This window comes from Carex rostrata, chromosome 5 (genome assembly GCF_964058835.1).
Source record: "Carex rostrata chromosome 5, lpCarRost1.2, whole genome shotgun sequence".
NCBI lineage: Eukaryota > Viridiplantae > Streptophyta > Magnoliopsida > Poales > Cyperaceae > Carex > Carex rostrata.
Window position 1 is genome coordinate 9,486,286 of NC_135922.1, and position 19,850 is coordinate 9,506,135.

A 19,850-nucleotide genomic window follows, 5' to 3' on the forward strand; every position below is an offset into this window, starting at 1 on the left:
TTCGATATTTCTCTGCCTCAAAAGCAAATTCTTTTTACTATGCTACTTCTCAATTAAGCAAAACAAGAGGCATTACACATTTCTCAATTAAGAAAAACAAGGGTTATTTTTCATTTGCTAACATAACAGAGTTGAGAGTCAAATATAAAGGAAGAGAGTTTTTAATTAAATGTGTTGTCAGTGTTTTTTTAAGTATTTAATGAAGCAATTATACAATTTTTTGTTCAACCCGGTAATAATGGTGACTTCCCAATGAAGCGGATGTTGTTAAAAAAAAAAGAGGGATATTTTAAACTATTTCATATTTATCTTCTTCTTTTTGGTGATTAATGTAACTGAATTCTGAAATAGGAAGATTTAGCATTTATCAAATAATGGCCATATATTTAACATTTATTATAAGTAATTTATCAATTTAGTATTTATCAAATTAGGGTTAAGTGTTGTGTTTTCTTTTTCATCTTTTTGTTTTTTTTTCTTTCTTTTCTTTTTATTTTGATAATTGTCATCATAAATTCACTCCTAAACCCTCCAAAAAATTTCACGCATTTTCAAATTCATACGTATCTATTGTGTGGATGCACACTTACTATTGTGTCGATTCACACATGTATGTCATGATAAATGACGGTTGTCAAGCGGTTTGGACAAAATCAAAATTTATTTTGATAATTCAACAGCTTAAAATTCACACTTACATGTTATTTAATGCACATTTGAGTATTACATCGAAACACACCTGATTATTGCACCTTGCTTTTTTTTTTTTTTTTTTTTGAGAAAATAGAGGAAATCCACCGATTTAATTAGAAACCAACATGTTCAAATACTGAGAAGCTTCAAACAGCTAGAGCTCATAGCATGTACAAAAAAGTGCTGAATCATGCTAGTACATGAAAAACCAAAACATAGGGAGATGGAGTAGCAAGCCTACAACAACTGAGGCCAAGTATCAGTAAAACAAAACAGCACCTAGATTAGACGAAAGCACAACAAAACTATCCTAAACCAACAGAACAACAATTAAGCTTGATATCCAGGACTGAATTTTTTTTTTTTTTAAACTTGATAAAAAAAATTGTAAGAATCGTTTGAAAAGTGAGAAATGATCAATACTATGTTTTGTAACCTAAATGGTTTTGAAAATCAATATTGGAAGCGGAATCAGTAAGTTGACCATAAAATGAAATTAGATGAATCGGCCTAATCGGATCGAAAACAAGGATTTCATCGGAAAACTTGTTTTTGTATTAAAAAAATGTAAAAAAATAATATAATAACATAATATAATATAATCCATTAATATATTATAATTCAAATATTTAAAAAAAGCTGAAAAAAACTGTAAAAAACTACTTGCCTAATGAATTCTCACATATAATAGAAAAGCAAAGGAAATGCGTATCTTTACATCAAGATGCATATTTATTCTATATATCTTTTACATAAATAAATTTATCATGCTATGAAATGCAGAGATATGGGCCTCTCATACAGTTGAAGTATATAAATAATTTAAAACAAATTGAAACTTTGATAGAGTTAAATTGTAATTTGTATTTTTATATCAAAGAAAAATATACGTTACCATGATGATAAAAATAAAAATGTTTGGAGAACCAATCTTTAATCTAGTAGCAAAGACACATGATCTTTATGTGAGAAGTCATGGGTTCGAAACCCAGATGAGATAAATCATATGTTGTAATAAACAGTTGAGTGGCTTTCAAAAGACATTTAGAAAGACCCATAGCATAATTAATTTATTCTGCAGTAGAAAGAAACTTATACTTGACAAAAAATAATAATAAATAATTTATTTCGTAATATTTACAAACTAATCACTTGCTTTTAAAAGTTTTCTTTTTTACAACGACAATCCACGCACAGACCACAAAGTGTATTTGATTTTAAAGGTTTAAAAAATTAAAATTAATTAAAAGATTTTTATTTTTATTTTTTGCATCGACAAATCCAAGTGGGCCAATGACCCTGATGATAAGTAGCATCTTAAATTATTGGATTCCACTATTAGAAGCTGCTTTACTCTTTAAGTCTTCCTCTTTTATCTCTTTCCCGATATCTGACTCCCTTTCTTTGATATCTAAAAATTGAGATATCTCTTACCATAACATCGCCAAAATCAGTTACTTTTGTGATAATCATTCGAAATCGCTAAACAAATTGGCCGATTTCAATTCAGCTTCGATTTTACCAGTTTTCTGTATAGAAATTGGCAATCCATTGGCAATAAATTGGTTTGAAAGATGGCGGAGGGTATAGTTAGTTTTGTTTTGGATAAGTTGTCGAATGCTGTTGTCAAGGAGGTTCTACTAATGCACGGCGTCGGCGAGCAAGTGGAGAGATTGAGTCGTGAACTCGGTTGGATTCAAGCTTTCCTGAAAGATGCCGACATGAAGCGGATTGTAAATGAGACGGAGAAACATTGGGTGAAGGCGGTCAGAGATATTGCTTACGACATAGAAGATGTGATAGATAATGCCCTTTTCTTGAAGGTTCCCGAGACCGGGAACCCTTCAAAAGAGCTCCCGAGAGGATGTGTCCCAATTGTTGGGGCTGCTAAAAGGATGTGGAGGAAGTCCAAAAAGCTCCCGGCTTTGCACAACTTTGCTGTTGAGATGAATGACATCCTGGCACGGATTCGGCAGATCAAAGAAAACAGAGAGATATTTGGAATCAACTCTTTAGGTGAAGGCAGTGGACAGCAGATGAGGCTACCGATCAGGCCCCCTGTGCTACACCAGATTGATGATCCTGATGTTGTCGGCTTCAATTCTGACAGGGACAACATTGTAAATCAGTTGCTTGACATAAGCATTAAAAGGCGCTCTATCATCTCAATTGTGGGACCTGGTGGGCTGGGAAAAACAACTCTTACTCAAAAAGTCTACAATAGGTAAATATTATTTTTGAAGCAATTGTGTCAAAAATAGGAAAAAATAATTTGATATTTGAACCTGAGTTTCATTTTCATCTTATTTATATGAATCTTAAGTTCTTTTACTCGTTCTGCACAAATTTTGTCCAAAAATTAATAAAGCTTGCTATTGATATAGAGTTATAAAATTGTGCAATTCTAATATTGCTGTTAAACAAAAGACAAGTTAACTTGCAAATGGACAGGACCGGACCGGGCGGATTGAACCCGGGCACGGGCAAGAGTAGTCATGGGCACGAGTGACACGGGTCACGGGTGAAACAGACTTTTTTTTTCTGTTTCCACCCCCGGGGGATCACGGGTAGGCAGGTTGAATGGGTCCGGGTTCACGGGTCCGGTCCGGTCCGGACAGGTTTTTTTTTTCTGTTTTTCTTTATTTTTAATAAATAAAATACAAATTTATTTAAAACAATGTTGTTATAACAAAATGTAAATCAATTATTTTTTAAAACATATTCTTTTTTTAAACTCAATAATTTTATTTAAACAATTCTTTTTTTTTAAAAATGTTTTTTTAAAACAATTCTTTTGTTTAAATCAATTACTTTAAAATAATAAAAATTAAAAATTAAATTAAATCAATTACTATGAAAAAATTATGAATTATTTTAAAACAATAGATTTAAAATCAAAAGTTACCCTCCTCTTTTAATCCGGGCTTGGGACCGGTTATGTAAAATAACATAGGCAGAGTTCTAACTTTTTTTTGTTAGTAATTCTTCTTTAAAATGAATTATTTAAAAACTAATTGAAATGTTGAGAAATTTATAATTTAAAGAAAAACCATAAAGATTAAAAAAGATTACAAATTTATACCGACAATACCTATCTAAAAGTTCTCATTCATATACCATTGTTCGCTCTCTTCCGCACCGTCTGAATCCGAATTACCCTCGGGCCATGGCTCGGTACCTTTTTCTTCAATGTTGACTCCGGATGATGATGGTTGAAGATCTCGATATTGGTTGCGATTTTCAACCTCAATTCAATCTTTCAAGCACACAAGTCTCTCAAAAACATGTGCACCCAACTTACTGCATTTGTCGGAGAGGATCCTGTTCACCGAACTAAAATAACTTTCAGAAGGGACACGGGCACGGCAAATACATCACGGGCCATCATCACAAGAATTGGGTATTGACGTGCATTCCTCCTCCACCATGCCATGATGTCAACTTGTTCAGATATCTTCGCAACACATCGAAATATAGCCCAATAACTCGTTTAAGAAGGCGTGCGTGTCGCTCTCCAACTGGAAATCTGATAACAGTCCACCACTGCTGGTGCTCCTGGAAGTGGAACTGTTAAAAAATAAAAAAAAATTAGTGGACAAATAATGTAGATATTATAAATAATAAAGATTAAAAACACATGTATATTTATATTCATATCTCGAGTCGGCACGGTACGAAGATGGTTGGTTTTGGTTGCCACCCATTATTGTGTTATATAAGTTAAACATCTCATTGAACTTTGAATTCACGTATGCCTCCACCCTGATTTTGTCTAACTGTAGATTCTCTTTGTAAGCTTCTGTCGCACCCAACGGCCACAGGTCGTAACAGTCCCCCATCGTAAGCATACAACGCCGTGTATGCTTACAAGGCAATTAACAAGTTAATCCAAACAACAAGCAATATAAAACAAGTTTCTAATATATAATCAGAGTACACAGTCTGGACATAAAATAGTACAACAAAAGTATCACATCCGGATACCAACCATGAGGCCTACCCTAAATCTACACAACAAAACATATCTAGGGTCATGAAATAGTAAGCTACTAAGGCCTACTACTCTCGTGCCTCTCCGGAATCAGTCGCACCAGTACCTGTAAAGTAACCCGAAGGGTGGGGGTGAGAATAAAATTCTCAATGCGAATTTGCCACAACAAACTCTATATTCAAAAATGAAACCCAAACCATAACAGTTCAAACAGATATATATTCATAAATAACAGAATGCCAATGCTCGACAACAATTAATTATACTGAATCACAATTTAGGGAATTTCCAAGATGAATTTCAAACACAACACATATTTGGCTTAACTCGACTCATTAGGGCTTGTAGCAACTACAGATGTTCTTTCGAGCTGGACCCTTTATCAAACCCACATCTGTAGGGTTATTGACACCTACAGATGGCCCATCGAGTTGGAACCTTTATCTGACACCCATCTGCAATTGCTTGGCTTAACAATTATTAAGGTCTGGTTCAAGTCACATAAAGAAAATCCTCTTTAGAATCGTTTCCAATATTCGCAATATTCAATTGACCGTCCAAATGCATTAACACATAGGAGAATGCCACCGAACCATAGACGTTACACATGTCACCCACAATTCTAATTCACACATCATAACATAATCACCCTCCCTCGTCCCAACCGGTACTGGGAACATCGAGGGCCGTTCACCTAAGGCCATTTAGGATCCTGGGAATCAAAGCCAGCATACAGCCCGACTTTGCAAATTCTTTTGATTCCAATTCTTTTGATTCCTTAACCAATTTCTGGGTACCAATTCTTTTGATTCCTCTTTTCTCACTAAAAATCTCACACCTTTACATCTAGGTCCTCTGCCATATCTAATTTCACTTTGGTAACACTTTATTTACCGGTTCACTACTTTGGTTCCCGTATCAATTCGATTTACCGAGTGGTTAACCCTAATTTGCTCAAAACCTCAAATTAGCCGTTAAACGTTCTATTAATTCAAGATCAAGAGGTAACCCTACCGATTGCAAGTCTAATCGGTTGGATTAAACTAATCAATTCACGATTATGCCCAATTTCAGTTTTGGCACGAAACCCTAGAAATCAGAATCCACAAATTAGAAGGAAATCGGGAAAGAATCGGCAAACAAATGGTCAAAGAAGCTCAAGGAGCTAGTTTACAAGCAATTCGAACACAAATCTTGGGTTTAAAACGAAAACCCGAGAAATCGAGAAATCTGAGATTTTAGAGAGAAACGGAAAGAGAAAAGAATACCGAATAGGAGAGCTAGGAGAGCTAGGAGAGATCCACGGGCGCTTACTCGATTCCAACTTTGATTTCTCGCAACAATCGGGGGCTTGAGAGGGAAAGGAAACTCTCTCGCTCTTTTTCTTCTCTCTTGGGTGAAATTCACCAAAAATGGGGAAAGGGGCGGAGGGGAAGAGAGAGAGAGAAAGAAATTTTGGGCTTTCATAAAAAAATACCCTGAGTGCGGACGCACTCAATTCAGTGCTGGTCGGCCACCCGCACTCAGCACTTAGAACAGATTTTCAGCAGATGAAATACACAGAAATATACACGAGTGCGGACGCACTCATTTTCAGTGCGGGTCGATCACCCGCACTCAACACTTAGCATAATTTTGATAGCTTGAAAAACACATAAAAGAATACTCCAGTGCGGACGCACTCAGTACTTAGTCCAATTTTCATGAAAATGGCACTGAACAAGGGAAATGTCTGAGCGTAATGTGGACGCACTTAATTTCAGTGCGGATCGGTCACCCGCACTCAGTACTTAGACGGATTTTGGAAATAAATTCAATCAACACAGAAGAATACTCCAGTGCGGACGCACTCAGTAGTTAGTCTCATTCTAGAAAATTCAGTCAATACAGAATTTCTCAGTGCAGACGCACTCAACCTCAGTGCGGACGCACTGAGAAGAAATTCAGAAAACAACTCAAGGAAAATAGAATCCAGTGCGGGTCAGTCACCCGCACTCACCACCAGTGCGGATGCACTGGACCTATAAAGGTTCAGAACTTCGAAATTCCGACGCGGTTTCAATTCAAACTTAATTTACTCATTTAGAGGAACCTTAATTAAGTTTTAAATGTCTATTTTATTAGCACAATTTTCGATTCTTGCCTTTAAATCATTAAAAATTAATTGTAAGAGTTTCGTAACATAACAGCTTCCAAGTACTAAGACCGTGATACGCTTCTTGTATGCCGGATTGAGCACGCTTGCAATAATGGCCAGGAGGGGTACCTCTTTCCAATATTTTAGAATTTTTTTCTTTCATCGCCGTTACGATCGATGTGAGAGAGGAATCGCTGCTTTCAGCTTGTTCCAATTCACGATAAACCTTGGAAATTTGGTATAGATGTCTGAGCAACTCAAATGCCGCCGGTGTGTACGAGCAGGAGAGTTTGACTGTTGCTGTAAAAAAAGTTTCTAGGAAATTTTTAAGTCTTCGTAGTAACTCTCATTCTCCGTTGATGGATTCCAATTGTATTCCCTCGGGGTGGAGCTTCTCAAAAACTCCCCTATGACAGCTGAGTATGGAATGCATTGGTTCAACATCCTATAGATCGAGTTCCAACGGGTATCTATATCCCAAGGTACTTTCAACCTGCTCAATCCAAACTGGCGACACAAAGTCGCAAAATTATGTTTCCTTTCTTGGTTAGAAACAATGTGGGCAAGAGCTCCCTTAAATTTAATTATCAATATGTTTATGGCTTCTATTTTAAGACCCCCCAAGCACACTTTTGGTGAAACATAGCACCATTCATGATTGGGTTTAGGATCCGTTTAAAAATCTCAATGGAAGATATGTTGTTGCTAGCATTATCGAATGAAATTGAAAATATCTTACTCTCTAAATCCCTTTTAAGGTTACACTCTTGTAAAACCTCAATAATGGATTTGTAAATTACATTTGCAGTGTGCAGGGAATCCAACACCTGAAAACTTAATACCATGTTTTGTAATACCCAATGATCATCGATGCAATGCCCAGTAATATAAGAGTACCCAAGTCCATGTCTACCGGTAGTCCAGATATCAGAGGTAATTGAGACCTTATTGGTTTGATATGCAAACATAGCTCGTAGCTCATTTTTTTGTAATGGTAAACTGGTTTTTTATTTCAGTAACCATCTCTCTATGATGGAACCTCTTGTACATTGGTAGCCCACACCCCCGAATGATTAACCGGGCAAAACTCATGCAACCACCCATACTTATTGGTTGTTCTTTGTGGGTAATGTACTGGGCCAATTCACTAAGCATTACCGATTCATCATATTTATGGTCTGTTCTAGTACCATCCAGGTTAATAAAGGTTTGTATTTGTCTCGGGTCAGCATGTAATTGTGGAATTTCACCATTTTTTTCGTGAGTTTCGGCATGTCTCTTAAAGCTAGACATACCACTAGATTTCTTATATTCAAAATTCGGCCTTTTGCAACCTTTTACCATACAAGTTAGATATTGCATAGTGCCATCATCCAGGTAGGTCACGTCATAATATTGCTTCCATGGTTGATCATATACGGGAACTCTTTTACTCTTCTTTCCTGGTGGTTCTTGTGGGGGGACACTTGTCGAAGGAGGGACATCTTCGGCTTCAATTTCGGGGACAGTTATCGAAGAAGGGACAGTCAAATGAATCTAACATATTTTTCTAACCTATTAAAAATAAATTCGAATTTCAAAAATAAAATCTTGCCTATTCAAAATAAATCAAATTATTTCACATATTCAAAAAAATAAATATAACGTATTTTTCTAACCTATTAAAATAAATCTGAATTTCAAAAATAAAATGTAACCGATTCAAAATAAATCAAATTATTTCACAAATTCAAAAAAATAAATATAACCTATTTTTCTAACTTATTAAAAATAAATCTGAATTTCAAAAATAAAATCTAACCTATTCAAAACAAATAAAATTACTTTACATTCACAAAAATGAATCTAACCTATTTTTTTGAGCCTATTAAAAATAAATCCGAATTTCAAAAATAAAATCTAACATATTCAAAACAAATCAAATTACTTCACATATTCACAAAAATGAATCTAACCTATTTTTCTAACCTATTAAAAATAAATCCGAATTTTAGAAAAAAAAATCTAACCTATTCAAAATAAATCAAATTTTTTCACATATTCAAAAAAATAAATATAACCTATTTTCTAACCTATTAAAAATAAAATCTAACCTATTCAAAATAAATCAAATTATTTCACATATTCAAAAAAATAAATATAACCTATTTTTCTAATCTATTAAAAATAAATCCGAATTTCAAAAATAAAATTTAACCTATTCAAAACAAATAAAATTACTTCACATATTCATAAAAATGAATCTAACCTATTTTTTTGAACCTATTAAAAATAAATCTGATTTTCAAACATAAAATCTAACCTATTCAAAACAAATCAAATTAGTTCACATATTCACAAAAATGAATCTAACCTATTAAAAATAAATCCAAATTTCAAAAATAAAATCTCACATATTCAAAATAAATCAAATTATTTCACATATTCAAAAAAATAAATATAACCTATTTTTCTAACCTATTAAAAATAAATCCGAATTTCAAAAATAAAATCTAACCTATTCAAAACAAATCTAATTACTTCACATCTAACAAATATAACATAAACTAAATAAATATAACATATTCAATAAATCTAATAAATCTAATATAAAATAAATCTAACATAAAATAAATCTAACAAATCTAACAAATCTTACATAAAATAAATCTAACAAATCTAATTACTTAACATTCAAGAATAAATCTAACAAAAAATAAATTACTCTACAAGAATAAATTAGTCTAACATGAAAAATAAATCTAACAAAAAATAAATCTAACATCAAATTTAAAATTTAAATTACTCTACAAAAATAAATGAATATAACATGAAATAAATGTAACCTTTAAATCTTGTGGGAAAATCTTGCGGAGGTGCCGAACTTCGCAATTTTGATACCTTCGTAATTCCGTTTGCGTATATGTAAAATGAATTAAATTTACAACTATATATATTTTTTAAACAATAAATCTAAAATTGAGAATAACAAAAAATATTGAGATTGAGATTGAGAGATGAAAATATTGAAAGAATGAGAGAATGAGAGAATTAGGTGAAAATATTGAGGGAGAGGGGTGTATATTTATGGAGGTTTGATTGGGTGGGAATGAAATTTGAATTTTAAAAGAAAGAAAAAAATAGAAAATCTATCATGGGTCAGTACAGGCAACCCATGGAGGGTAGGGGGGAAAACCGAAATTTTTCAAATATTTTTGACTTTATTTTAGGCGGTCACGGGTACACGGCTACGGGTTAAATCCGGTGGGTACATGGGTCGGACTGGACCGGGTTATAGGTGATATGAGACGGGTTAACACGGGTTTAGTTCCAAAAAAATGGATCCGGTCCGTTTCATATCTGCACCCGTGTACCCGTTTAAAACCCAGGCACGGGCCAGACCGGACGGGTCACGGGCACGGGTGAACCGGACCGGGTCCTACTCCCGCGGGTTGTGTCAAACCACTAACCTGAATAGATAGTTTTTGAAGGAAAAATTCCATATATGCACTTCAAAGTTAAGATTTATTAAATTTACCCATAAGATTTTAGCCAGACACATTTTCTGTAGAAGTTTACACTTCTACGGTTCTTGTGAAAATAAAATCAATGCTAATTTTTTGTAGAAATTTACGCATTAGGTTTCAACCTAATTTTATTCAAAAATAAAATCAATGCTAATTTTTTTTTCAAATTATGGTATATCTTGTGAAAGTTTTACAGAGAATTATGTTATCTTTTAATACTATATGATTCAAACTATCTGCTTTGTTTTCTACAGCAATGATGTCAAGAGACATTTTGATGTTCGCATATGGGTAGTTATCTCTCAAGAATTCAATCTAATAGATATTTTGAGAAAGATAATAGAGCAAGTCGAGCCTCTTCCTCAAAACGACCTAGAAGGTGGAGAAGAGTATTTACTTACAAAGCTTTACAAAACTCTTCAGGGTGAGCAGTACTCTATAGAACAATATTTACGTCCAAACTCTCATAAGCCTAATGCTGATGAAGTCCCACAACCAAAGAAATACCTTCTAGTCCTAGATGATATGTGGAAAAGAGATCTATGGACTCAAATTGGTCGAGTGCTACCAGATGCGGGGATTGGAAGTAGAGTAATCGTAACTACTAGAATCCAAAACATTGTTGATAATGCTGAACCATATAAACTTTCATATTTAACTGAGGAACCGAGTCTAGAACTTTTGTTTAAAAAGGCTTTGCCTAATCTGGATTTGAGTAAAGGGTATCCCGATGAACTGTATGAGGTTGGAAAACAATTTGTTAAAAAATGTGGTGGATTACCCCTTGCATTGTCAGTTTTAGGAGGTTTATTATCAAAAAAAAATCCCAATTATGTTTCTTGGAGTAATATGTTGCAAACTATGAATTGGAGTATTGAGGGGAGAGAATGTACTGAGATCATGGAAACTAGCTACGATGACTTGCCATTAGTTCTCAAAACATGTTTCATGTACTTTGCGGCTTTCCCTGAAGACTATGTAATCAGTGCCAAAAAATTATTGTGTATGTGGGTTGCTGAGGGATTCATACCGGCAGAACAATCCAGAACATTCGAGGATACTGCTGAGAGCTTCCTAGAAGAACTAGTGCAAAGGTATGATTAAATAGTTTAATATTCTATTACAGATTCATTAAACTTACCTTTTGATTTCCTTTTGATTTCCTTTTTTTTGTTAGATAAGATATCTTACATATTGAAATTCAGATATATATATCCATCATAAATTCATCCATTTGGTATTTCCCCATCCAAAGTTAAAAATTAGTTATTTTCCCATCTAAACTCAACTATTTAATTAATACACCCATTTCTTAATTTTAGCATTTAACAATATAATTAAATAATATCAAAAAAATCGATGGACATACTTGCCCCTTATTCAATACCCTGCTTCTTCTGTTAATTACGGGCTTAACCTGCAAGCAAAAAAAAAAAGAGTAGCTTATTCAGCTCATTACGAGTAACACAAATTAAGTAACATAAAAAAGAATACCATCTCCGAATCTTTTTTCTTCCGTTAGTTACCAATAACTTGAGTGCGTTATTTCTTCTCTTATATACACCAAAACGTCCACAACAACAAAATAGACGATATTCGTGAGAAAAAAAACGCATTTATAACGGTACTCCCTCGTGAAAAATCAATTTTTACCCTTGCGAATACTGTCTTATTTTTGTTGTGGTCTTTTCGAATAAGTAATCAAAACCACTTGATAGGAGCCAAGATGAAGGGCCTTAAATTTTTCACCCATTAATATTCTTTTCCCACAAAAATAAGTTTGTTGCCCAGATCAACTACTTACCCAAATTTCTTATTGATATACCCTAAATCAATCAGATATGCACTATTTTGATTAAATTGATCATCTTTCTCTTAAATGATTTGATTACAATGCTTACATATATATATAGGAGATAGCTACTCCGACAAAAGTTGCTAAATTTCATAGTCTAGATTTTTCTATTCATTTTCAGTGTGACACGTCAGCATCTTACTTGCTGAAATGAGAATTTTTTTATAAACAATAAATAATTAAATCAATTTTACGGAATGTTTTTTTTTTTTTAAAAACCATAAGTACTGACCGTTTGGTCTTACAGTTTCCTTTTCCCCAAGACCGAATAGACCGTTCGGTCTCCATTTTTTTTGGTTCTCCAGTTAATATGCATCCATCTCCATTCCTACTGTTGTGTCCCACTTTGCAGAGAAATGTTGGGCCCTTCTATCAGTCTCTTTATTTTAATTAAACCGGTGCCCGTGCACTTGCCACATGCATCAGCAGTCAACTTCATCTCTTTTACTTCGCAAATTGCCCAAGTCACTTTTATGAACGTCTATTCCCAAACTGAGTTGAGATCGTGACAAGCACCAAAGTTAGTGGTAATGAACAGAAGAAGAAAGATTTAGAGAAGGTATTGTCTTTCTTTCTGCTACTGACGAAGCAGGATATTGAATAAGGGGCAAATATGTCCATTTAGATTTTTATATTATTTAATTATATTTTTAACTGATAAAATTAACATATGGGTGTATTAATAAAATGGTTAAATTTAGATGGAGCAATAACTAATTTTTAATTTAAGATGAAGAAATATCTAATTAATGTATTTACCATAGTTATATATCTAAGTTTCTTTAAATTTAATTAGCTCTTTAAAAGTCAACTCATATTGTTGACTAACATTTTTCTTATACGTTTCATATAATCCAAATTAGGAATCTCATTTAATTAATTTTATAATTTAATTTTAACAGAAGCTTGGTTCAAGTATCAAACAGATCTCACCATGATTCCATCACAAGTTGTCGTATACATGATCTCCTTCGTGAATTTGCCATCAAAAAGGCCAAAGAGGATAACTTTCTCACAATTTGCTCAAACCCTGACAACCGGGAGAGCATCACCAAGGCACGTCGTGTGGCGGTCCATTACTCGGGTTGCGATGAATTGATGAAACATGCAAATCCAAATCTCCGTTCTTTGTTATGCTTTAAGAATCCAATGCCAAATTGCTCTCGGCAAAGGCTGCTTAAGGTGCTTAGTGGCATGGCAGGATGGAGTAAAGAATTGGTAGATTTCGAGTGTTTTTATGGACTTCATCAATTAAGGTATTGTTGATTTTTGTGGAATAAAACAGTGAAGTGATAAACAAACGGTATGATGAATTGTTTGTTTTTATTGTAATTATAGTATCAAAGATTTTACAGTGAGGCTTTCTATATATAGCCAATTTCTATCTAATCCCTAACGGTTACATAACAATCGAATAAAAAGATGGAGTTGCTTTTTGTTATTAATTAGTAACTCTTTTTTTTCTAATAAATGGTTAATGAAGAAATACCCCTAACAGGAATGAGACCTAACTAGCTAGTGCTCTAATTATCTTGATTCTCAACACTTCTCCTCAATTTAGAGTTATAAATGTCAATCAGCCCTAATTTGTTCATGTTTTCTTCAAATTGTCTTTGATCTAATCCCTTTGTATAGATGTTTGCGAATTGGTCTTCATTTCTTACAAAAGGAGTTTCAATTTCCTTTGCTTGAATTTTTTTCTCTAAAAAAGTGGCAATCCACCTTGATGTGTTTTGTTCTCTCGTGAAACACCAGGTTGGATGCTATGTGTCGTGCCGCTTGGTTGTTGCTAAACATTTTCATTGTTGTTTGAATTTTAATTCTCACGCAAGGAGTTGCTTGATCTATGTCAATTGACTCACGGTTGATGCCATGGCATAACATTCTGTCTTGGCGCTTGATCTTGTCACAACATTTTATTTCTTACTTTTTCATGTGACTAGATTTCTGCATACAAATGTACAAAACCGGATGTTAATTTTCTATCGAAGCTTCTAGCCCAATCTGCATCGGAATAGCCACACACATTGTTAGAATTATTATTTTCATGCAAATTCTTTTTCCGAGTGTTCTTTTTAAATAGTTTAAAAATATATTTATTGATTCCAAGTGTGGTGTTCTTGGAGCATGCATGAATTGACTAATTTGACTTACCGAGAACAAAATATCCTGACGGGTTACCGTTAGGTATATTAATTTTATTACAAGTCTTTTAACTTGATTTATATATTATAATGGTTCACCTTCTTTGCTATTTAATTTATGTTTGCCATCTTTTGCTGTTGAGACCAGTTTATAACCTAGTTTACCAGCTTTCTTTAATAAATCAAAGGTATATTTTCTTTGAGAAATAAATAGGCCTTTCTTAGAATGTGTGATTTCTATTTCTAGAAATATTTTAAATAACCAAGATCCTTAATGTCAAATTTTTCATTCAATTGAAATTTTATTTTATTAATAAAGAATCATTGGCACTACTAATTTTAAAATTACAAGAAATTAAATGAGAGCGTAGTTTGCCATCCTATAATACTCTTGGAGATTGCTTCAATCCATAAATGACTTTCTTTAATTTTCAAGTTAATTCATATTTCTTTTTCTTTTTCATGAACAAGTGGTAAAATCGTATATACCACTTCTTCAAGTGTTATTTGAAGAAAGACATTTTTGACGTCCATTTGGTATAATTCTAATTTTGGTTTACCACAATAGGAAATAAAATCCTCACAATATTCATTTAAGGATTTTATCGGAAGGATGTCCTTGTCTTTTATGTTAAAGAGTGTCTAAATTCTCGTCTTCTGACATTTAGATTGAATTTTTCATAATGTAAAAGTTAGAGCCCATTTTCTAAAAAACCTTCGCCAATTATTTTTTGTTTTTCTTGATTCTTAAATATTATATATTTGAAAAAAAAATTGCATTACAATTTAATTCTTGTATATACCCTTTAGTAACTAAGCGAGGCTTGTATTGTTCTACGGTACCATCACAATTATACTTAATTTTATATATCCATTTACAACCTACGAATTTTTATCTTTTGATAATTGTACAATTTCTCAAGTTTCATTTTTTCCAAGAGCTTTTAATTCTTCTCTTATGGCCTTGAGCAAAACCGAGTAGTTTATGGCTTCAAGATAAATATTTGGTACTATTTATTTTGAAATAGAGGAAAAAAATATTTGGTGTGGAAAAGAAATATCTTTATAGGAGTTTTGAATAGCATATTGTACCTCGTATGTCACAAAGTCCCTTAACCTTGTTGATGGTTGAATTGTCCTTGATGATCTTCTTAATAGTGTATTTTCCACACTTGTTTCTTCCAAGTTCTCCTCTTCCTCTTTGTTTTGTGAGATTTCTTTTATCTCATTTTCATCTTGTACCGGAGTAGTATTTTCCTCCAGTGTGGTATTTTCTATATTTGTATTACCAACTTATGGTAATTCAAATATGTTTGATATTTCTTGGATATTGATTTTATTATCAACATCCTTGTAATATGGCTCATTTTCGAGAAACGTTACATCTCTAGAAATATAGTATTTGTGATTAATTGGATTGATCGAAGCATTTATAACCTTTTTTTGTGAAGAATATCTCAAAAAATAGTTTTAATTGATGTATAATCTAATTTATCTTGTTTGTTTTTGTGTACAAAACATGTTCATTCAAATATTCTCAAATGATTCATTATAATTTTTCTTTGCTAAAGGATCTCCAATGGACATTTATAAATTAAATTGAAACTAGGCAATATATTTATTAAATATGTGGCGGTGAGTATGACATCCGACCTAAAAATCTTTAGCACATTATTTTAAAACAGAGTTACTTTAGAAAAATTGTCTTTAAAAAATTCAAAATATTTGTATCCATTAAATGATTCATTTGGAGTAGGTCCCCACTCAAAAGGTTTCTGACTTTTACTGTTTGATAGATGAAATGGTAATATAGTGTGTTTTTTTAATTTACACACTTCACACAATTACTACAATTCTATTTTGAAAAATCATGAATATATTTAAGAATTTTATCGGAAGAATGTCCTAGACCTTTTTGCCAAAGAGTATCTAAATTCTCGTCTTTTAATATTTAGATTGAATTTTTCATAATTTAAAAGGTAGAGTTCATTTTCTAAAAAACCTTCACCAATTATTTTTCAGGTTTCTTGGTTCTTAAATATTATATATTTGAAGAAATAAATTGTATTACATTTTAATTCTTGTATTAGTTTTTTTATTAAATTAAATTTGTAGAGAAACTACTTATATACAAAATATCTTTTATATTTTTTGAATAAAGATTACATACAACCATACCATCAATTTTGGTTTTCATACCATTTTGCAACAACAACATATTGATCATTTTTTGATAGGTCTAAATTAGTAAATAAATCTTTGTTGCAAAATATGTGGTCAATTGCACCACTATTTAAAATTATTTGATTTTTTGAAGAAAGAATTATTGAATTTAAAGAAATACCACAATATTTTGGGAGATCTTGTTAAGCCAATTGCGTAATTAGTTACTGGATTAATTGCCTCACTTGATTTTGGTTTTCTAGGACTGGGTTGCTGTGACCCGTTTTGCCTTTTTTCTCATGATTTCCTTAAAAATGGAGGCCTCCATTTTCTGAACAAATGGAGATGATGTGTTTCTTTTATTAAACAAATTTTCTTCTTTCTCTGCCACAGAGCTCTTTCACTGAATCGCTCCCCATTTTTCCTTTCTTTGAAGTCGCTGCTTTTTTTTCTCTTTCGCCCGATCTCCTTCCCTCTTCGTCGTTCTTCGTTTTGGTCGGAGATGAGAATACCTATCAGGGTGATTTTGGCAATTGGTGAGGCTAAGATTTTGGAATTTTGTTGCATAGACTCGATCTTTAGTTTTATGTGTCTGTTGAACACTCATCGCTAATCTCTTGGTTATTGATTTGATCAATTTTCTTTGTTGTTGGAGGATCTCATGTTGATATGCCATAATTGCTATTATTTAGGTTTGATCGTATTTTTCTAGGTTTATGGTATTTTGCTAGTACTGTCTTTCTGGTATCTGTTATTTGGTATTGGCTTTCTGGTATTTTGCTGGTACGGCCCTACCCTTCTTCTAGCCTTGCTGGTTTTTCTGGTAATTCTTGTACTGAACTTGATAAGAACAGATACTCTTGTTATTTTTCTGGTTTGGGTGGCTGTCTTGTGTAGCTCTTGGTAGCCTTTAAGGAACTTGGTTTTTTTTCTTTAATTGGCTGTCTTGTGTATCTCAGGTAGGTATGCTTTAATTGCTGTTAACTAGTAACTCTGTTTTATCTAATAAATGATCAATGACAAAAATACCCCTAACGGGTCTGAGGCCTAACTGGTGCTCTAATTATCTTATTTCTTAACAGGTATTGCCAACTTAGTGGGAGATTGACTCGCAACGACAGAAGGTCTTTTGAGTCGTTCATAAGCGGTCTGAAATTCGTGGAGACCATTGATTTCAGTAAACTAAGAGCTCACGATGACTTGCCTGATGATATATGGAATGTGAAAACACTTAGGCATGTGACACTAAATAGTGATTATACCTCAGGACCCTCATCATCTGCGGACCTAAGAAATCTACAATCACTCACGCAAGTGAAGAGTAGAGAGTCATGGAATGCACAATTACCAAAACTACCAAATTTGCGCTTTATAGATATCAAAGTGGAGAGCTCGTTTTCATGGGATTTAATGGCCGAGTTGCTTGGTACACTGAATCATCTAACCCATCTTAAATTACGTGCCAGTGAAGTGCCACAAACAATTGTGGAGATGCAAAGGTTTCCATTTTATCAGGATTTACAATCTCTGATTCTAAAAGAGCACTCCCCATCCCCCAACAATGAGTTGTCACCTGAGGTTGGCATGTTTCCCATCCACGTCACAGAGCTTGTACTCAGTGGCCTCCAGTTCAAGGAAGATCCACTGCCAATGCTAGAGAAGCTACGCAGCCTCAGGGTGCTCTGGTTGGAAAGAGAAGAAGTGAATCAAAAGATGAGTTGTTCTGCTGGAGGCTTCCAACAGCTACATGAGTTGTTGTTTTCAAACCTAACTAATCTAGAAGAATGGGAGATAAAGGCGGGTGCCATGCCTATACTTAAGGTAGTGACACTACGGGAATGTAAAAAACTAAGGGTGCCTCTCGGGCTTCAGTACTTGTCCAACCTTAAACAACTTAGCATAGATCGGTGCAACGAATTAAATGAGCATGAAGATGAGATCCGCAACATCTGCAAACATGTTCCCCGCATAAGTATCTAGGACCGGCTTGAATATGTAGAGTGTTTTCCTTTAATTTATTTGGGTTACTGTTTTCATCATTTTCTTTTTTTCCTTTTAATTAATTTGTATTTGTTGTTTGGTGTTATTCCTTCATCAATGATTATTTTTGGCACATGTGGTCAACATATTTTACTCGGCCATTTTCTTTAATACCCAAAAAAAAAAAAAAAATAGAAAAATAACCTCTTTTTAAATTTTTTTTTATATATGCCCTAACCGCTTGCAAAGCGGGCGGGCTGAAATTTTAGCAAACCGCCCCGGCATGGGGCGCTTCATGCCATTACCAAACCGCCCCCTCCTTGGGCGGTTTGCTTTTTTTTTTTTTTTTTTTTGTAAAACGCCCCACTGTTGGGCGGTCTTTTTTTTTTTTTTTTTTTTTTTTTTTTTTTTGTAAAACGCTCCACTGTTGGGCGGTCTGATTTTTTTTTTTTTTTTTTTTTTTTAGAAATTTTAGTATTTTGATTTAAATAATTTTGTTAAGAAAAAATTGTTTAGAGTGCATGCCAAAAAATAAAACATTTAACATATTTTTGAAGTGATGTCGTAATTCTTTATAACTTTGATTTTTTTTTTTGTGAACTTTGATTTTATTTGTCAATTGGATGTCACAAGTCTAAATATAACACTAAAAATATCAAATTATTAGATGTTTAATCTATATTAAAATGTGCTTGGAAACCAAATTTTACATTTTTTTGAATTTTTTTACTATTTATTAATATGGTTTGAAAATTGCTGTATTTTAATGCCTACCGTCGGACGAAAACTTAAATTGAATTTTTGAGGCTCCTAACGACATTTTTGAAAATTGCTGTATTTTAATGGTTTGGTCCTTTATCAGTCCAGACTTGCTGATTTACCAACAAAGGTCAAATTTGATATTTTTAGTGTTATATTTAGACTTGTGACATCCAATTGACAAATAAAATCAAAGTTCACAAAAAAAAAAAAATCAAAGTTATAAAGAATTACGACATCACTTCAAAAATATGTTAAATGTTTTAATTTTTGGCATACACTCTAAACAATTTTTTCTTAACAAAATTATTTAAATCAAAATACTAAAATTTCTAAAAAAAAAAAAAAAAAATCAGACCGCCCAACAGTGGAGCGTTTTACAAAAAAAAAAAAAAAGCAAACCGCCCAAGGAGGGGGCGGTTTGCTAAAATTTCAGCCCGCCCGCTTTCCAAGCGGTTAGGGCATATATAAAAAAAAATTTAAAAAGAGGTTATTTTTCTATTTTTTTTTTTTTTTGGGTATTAAAGAAAATGGCCGTATTTTACTCAAGTCCCTCTAGATATGTATTTTGAAGATAAAAGACTATCGTGGTGGTACGTGTGTTTATTTGCTTCAAACTGCC

General features: G+C 33.1%; 1 protein-coding gene across 1 annotated transcript; it reads left to right on the top strand.

Moving 5' to 3' along the window:
• The first annotated feature begins 2,000 nt into the window (after positions 1-2,000).
• LOC144553972 (disease resistance protein RPP13-like) lies at positions 2,001-18,615 on the top strand. Its single transcript, XM_078302147.1, has 4 exons — positions 2,001-2,917; positions 10,582-11,421; positions 13,085-13,438; positions 17,572-18,615. Exons 1-4 carry the CDS (start codon positions 2,268-2,270, stop codon positions 18,467-18,469), a joined length of 2,742 nt encoding a protein of 913 aa, XP_078158273.1. The 5' UTR covers positions 2,001-2,267; the 3' UTR covers positions 18,470-18,615.
• Positions 18,616-19,850: the final 1,235 nt, after the last annotated feature.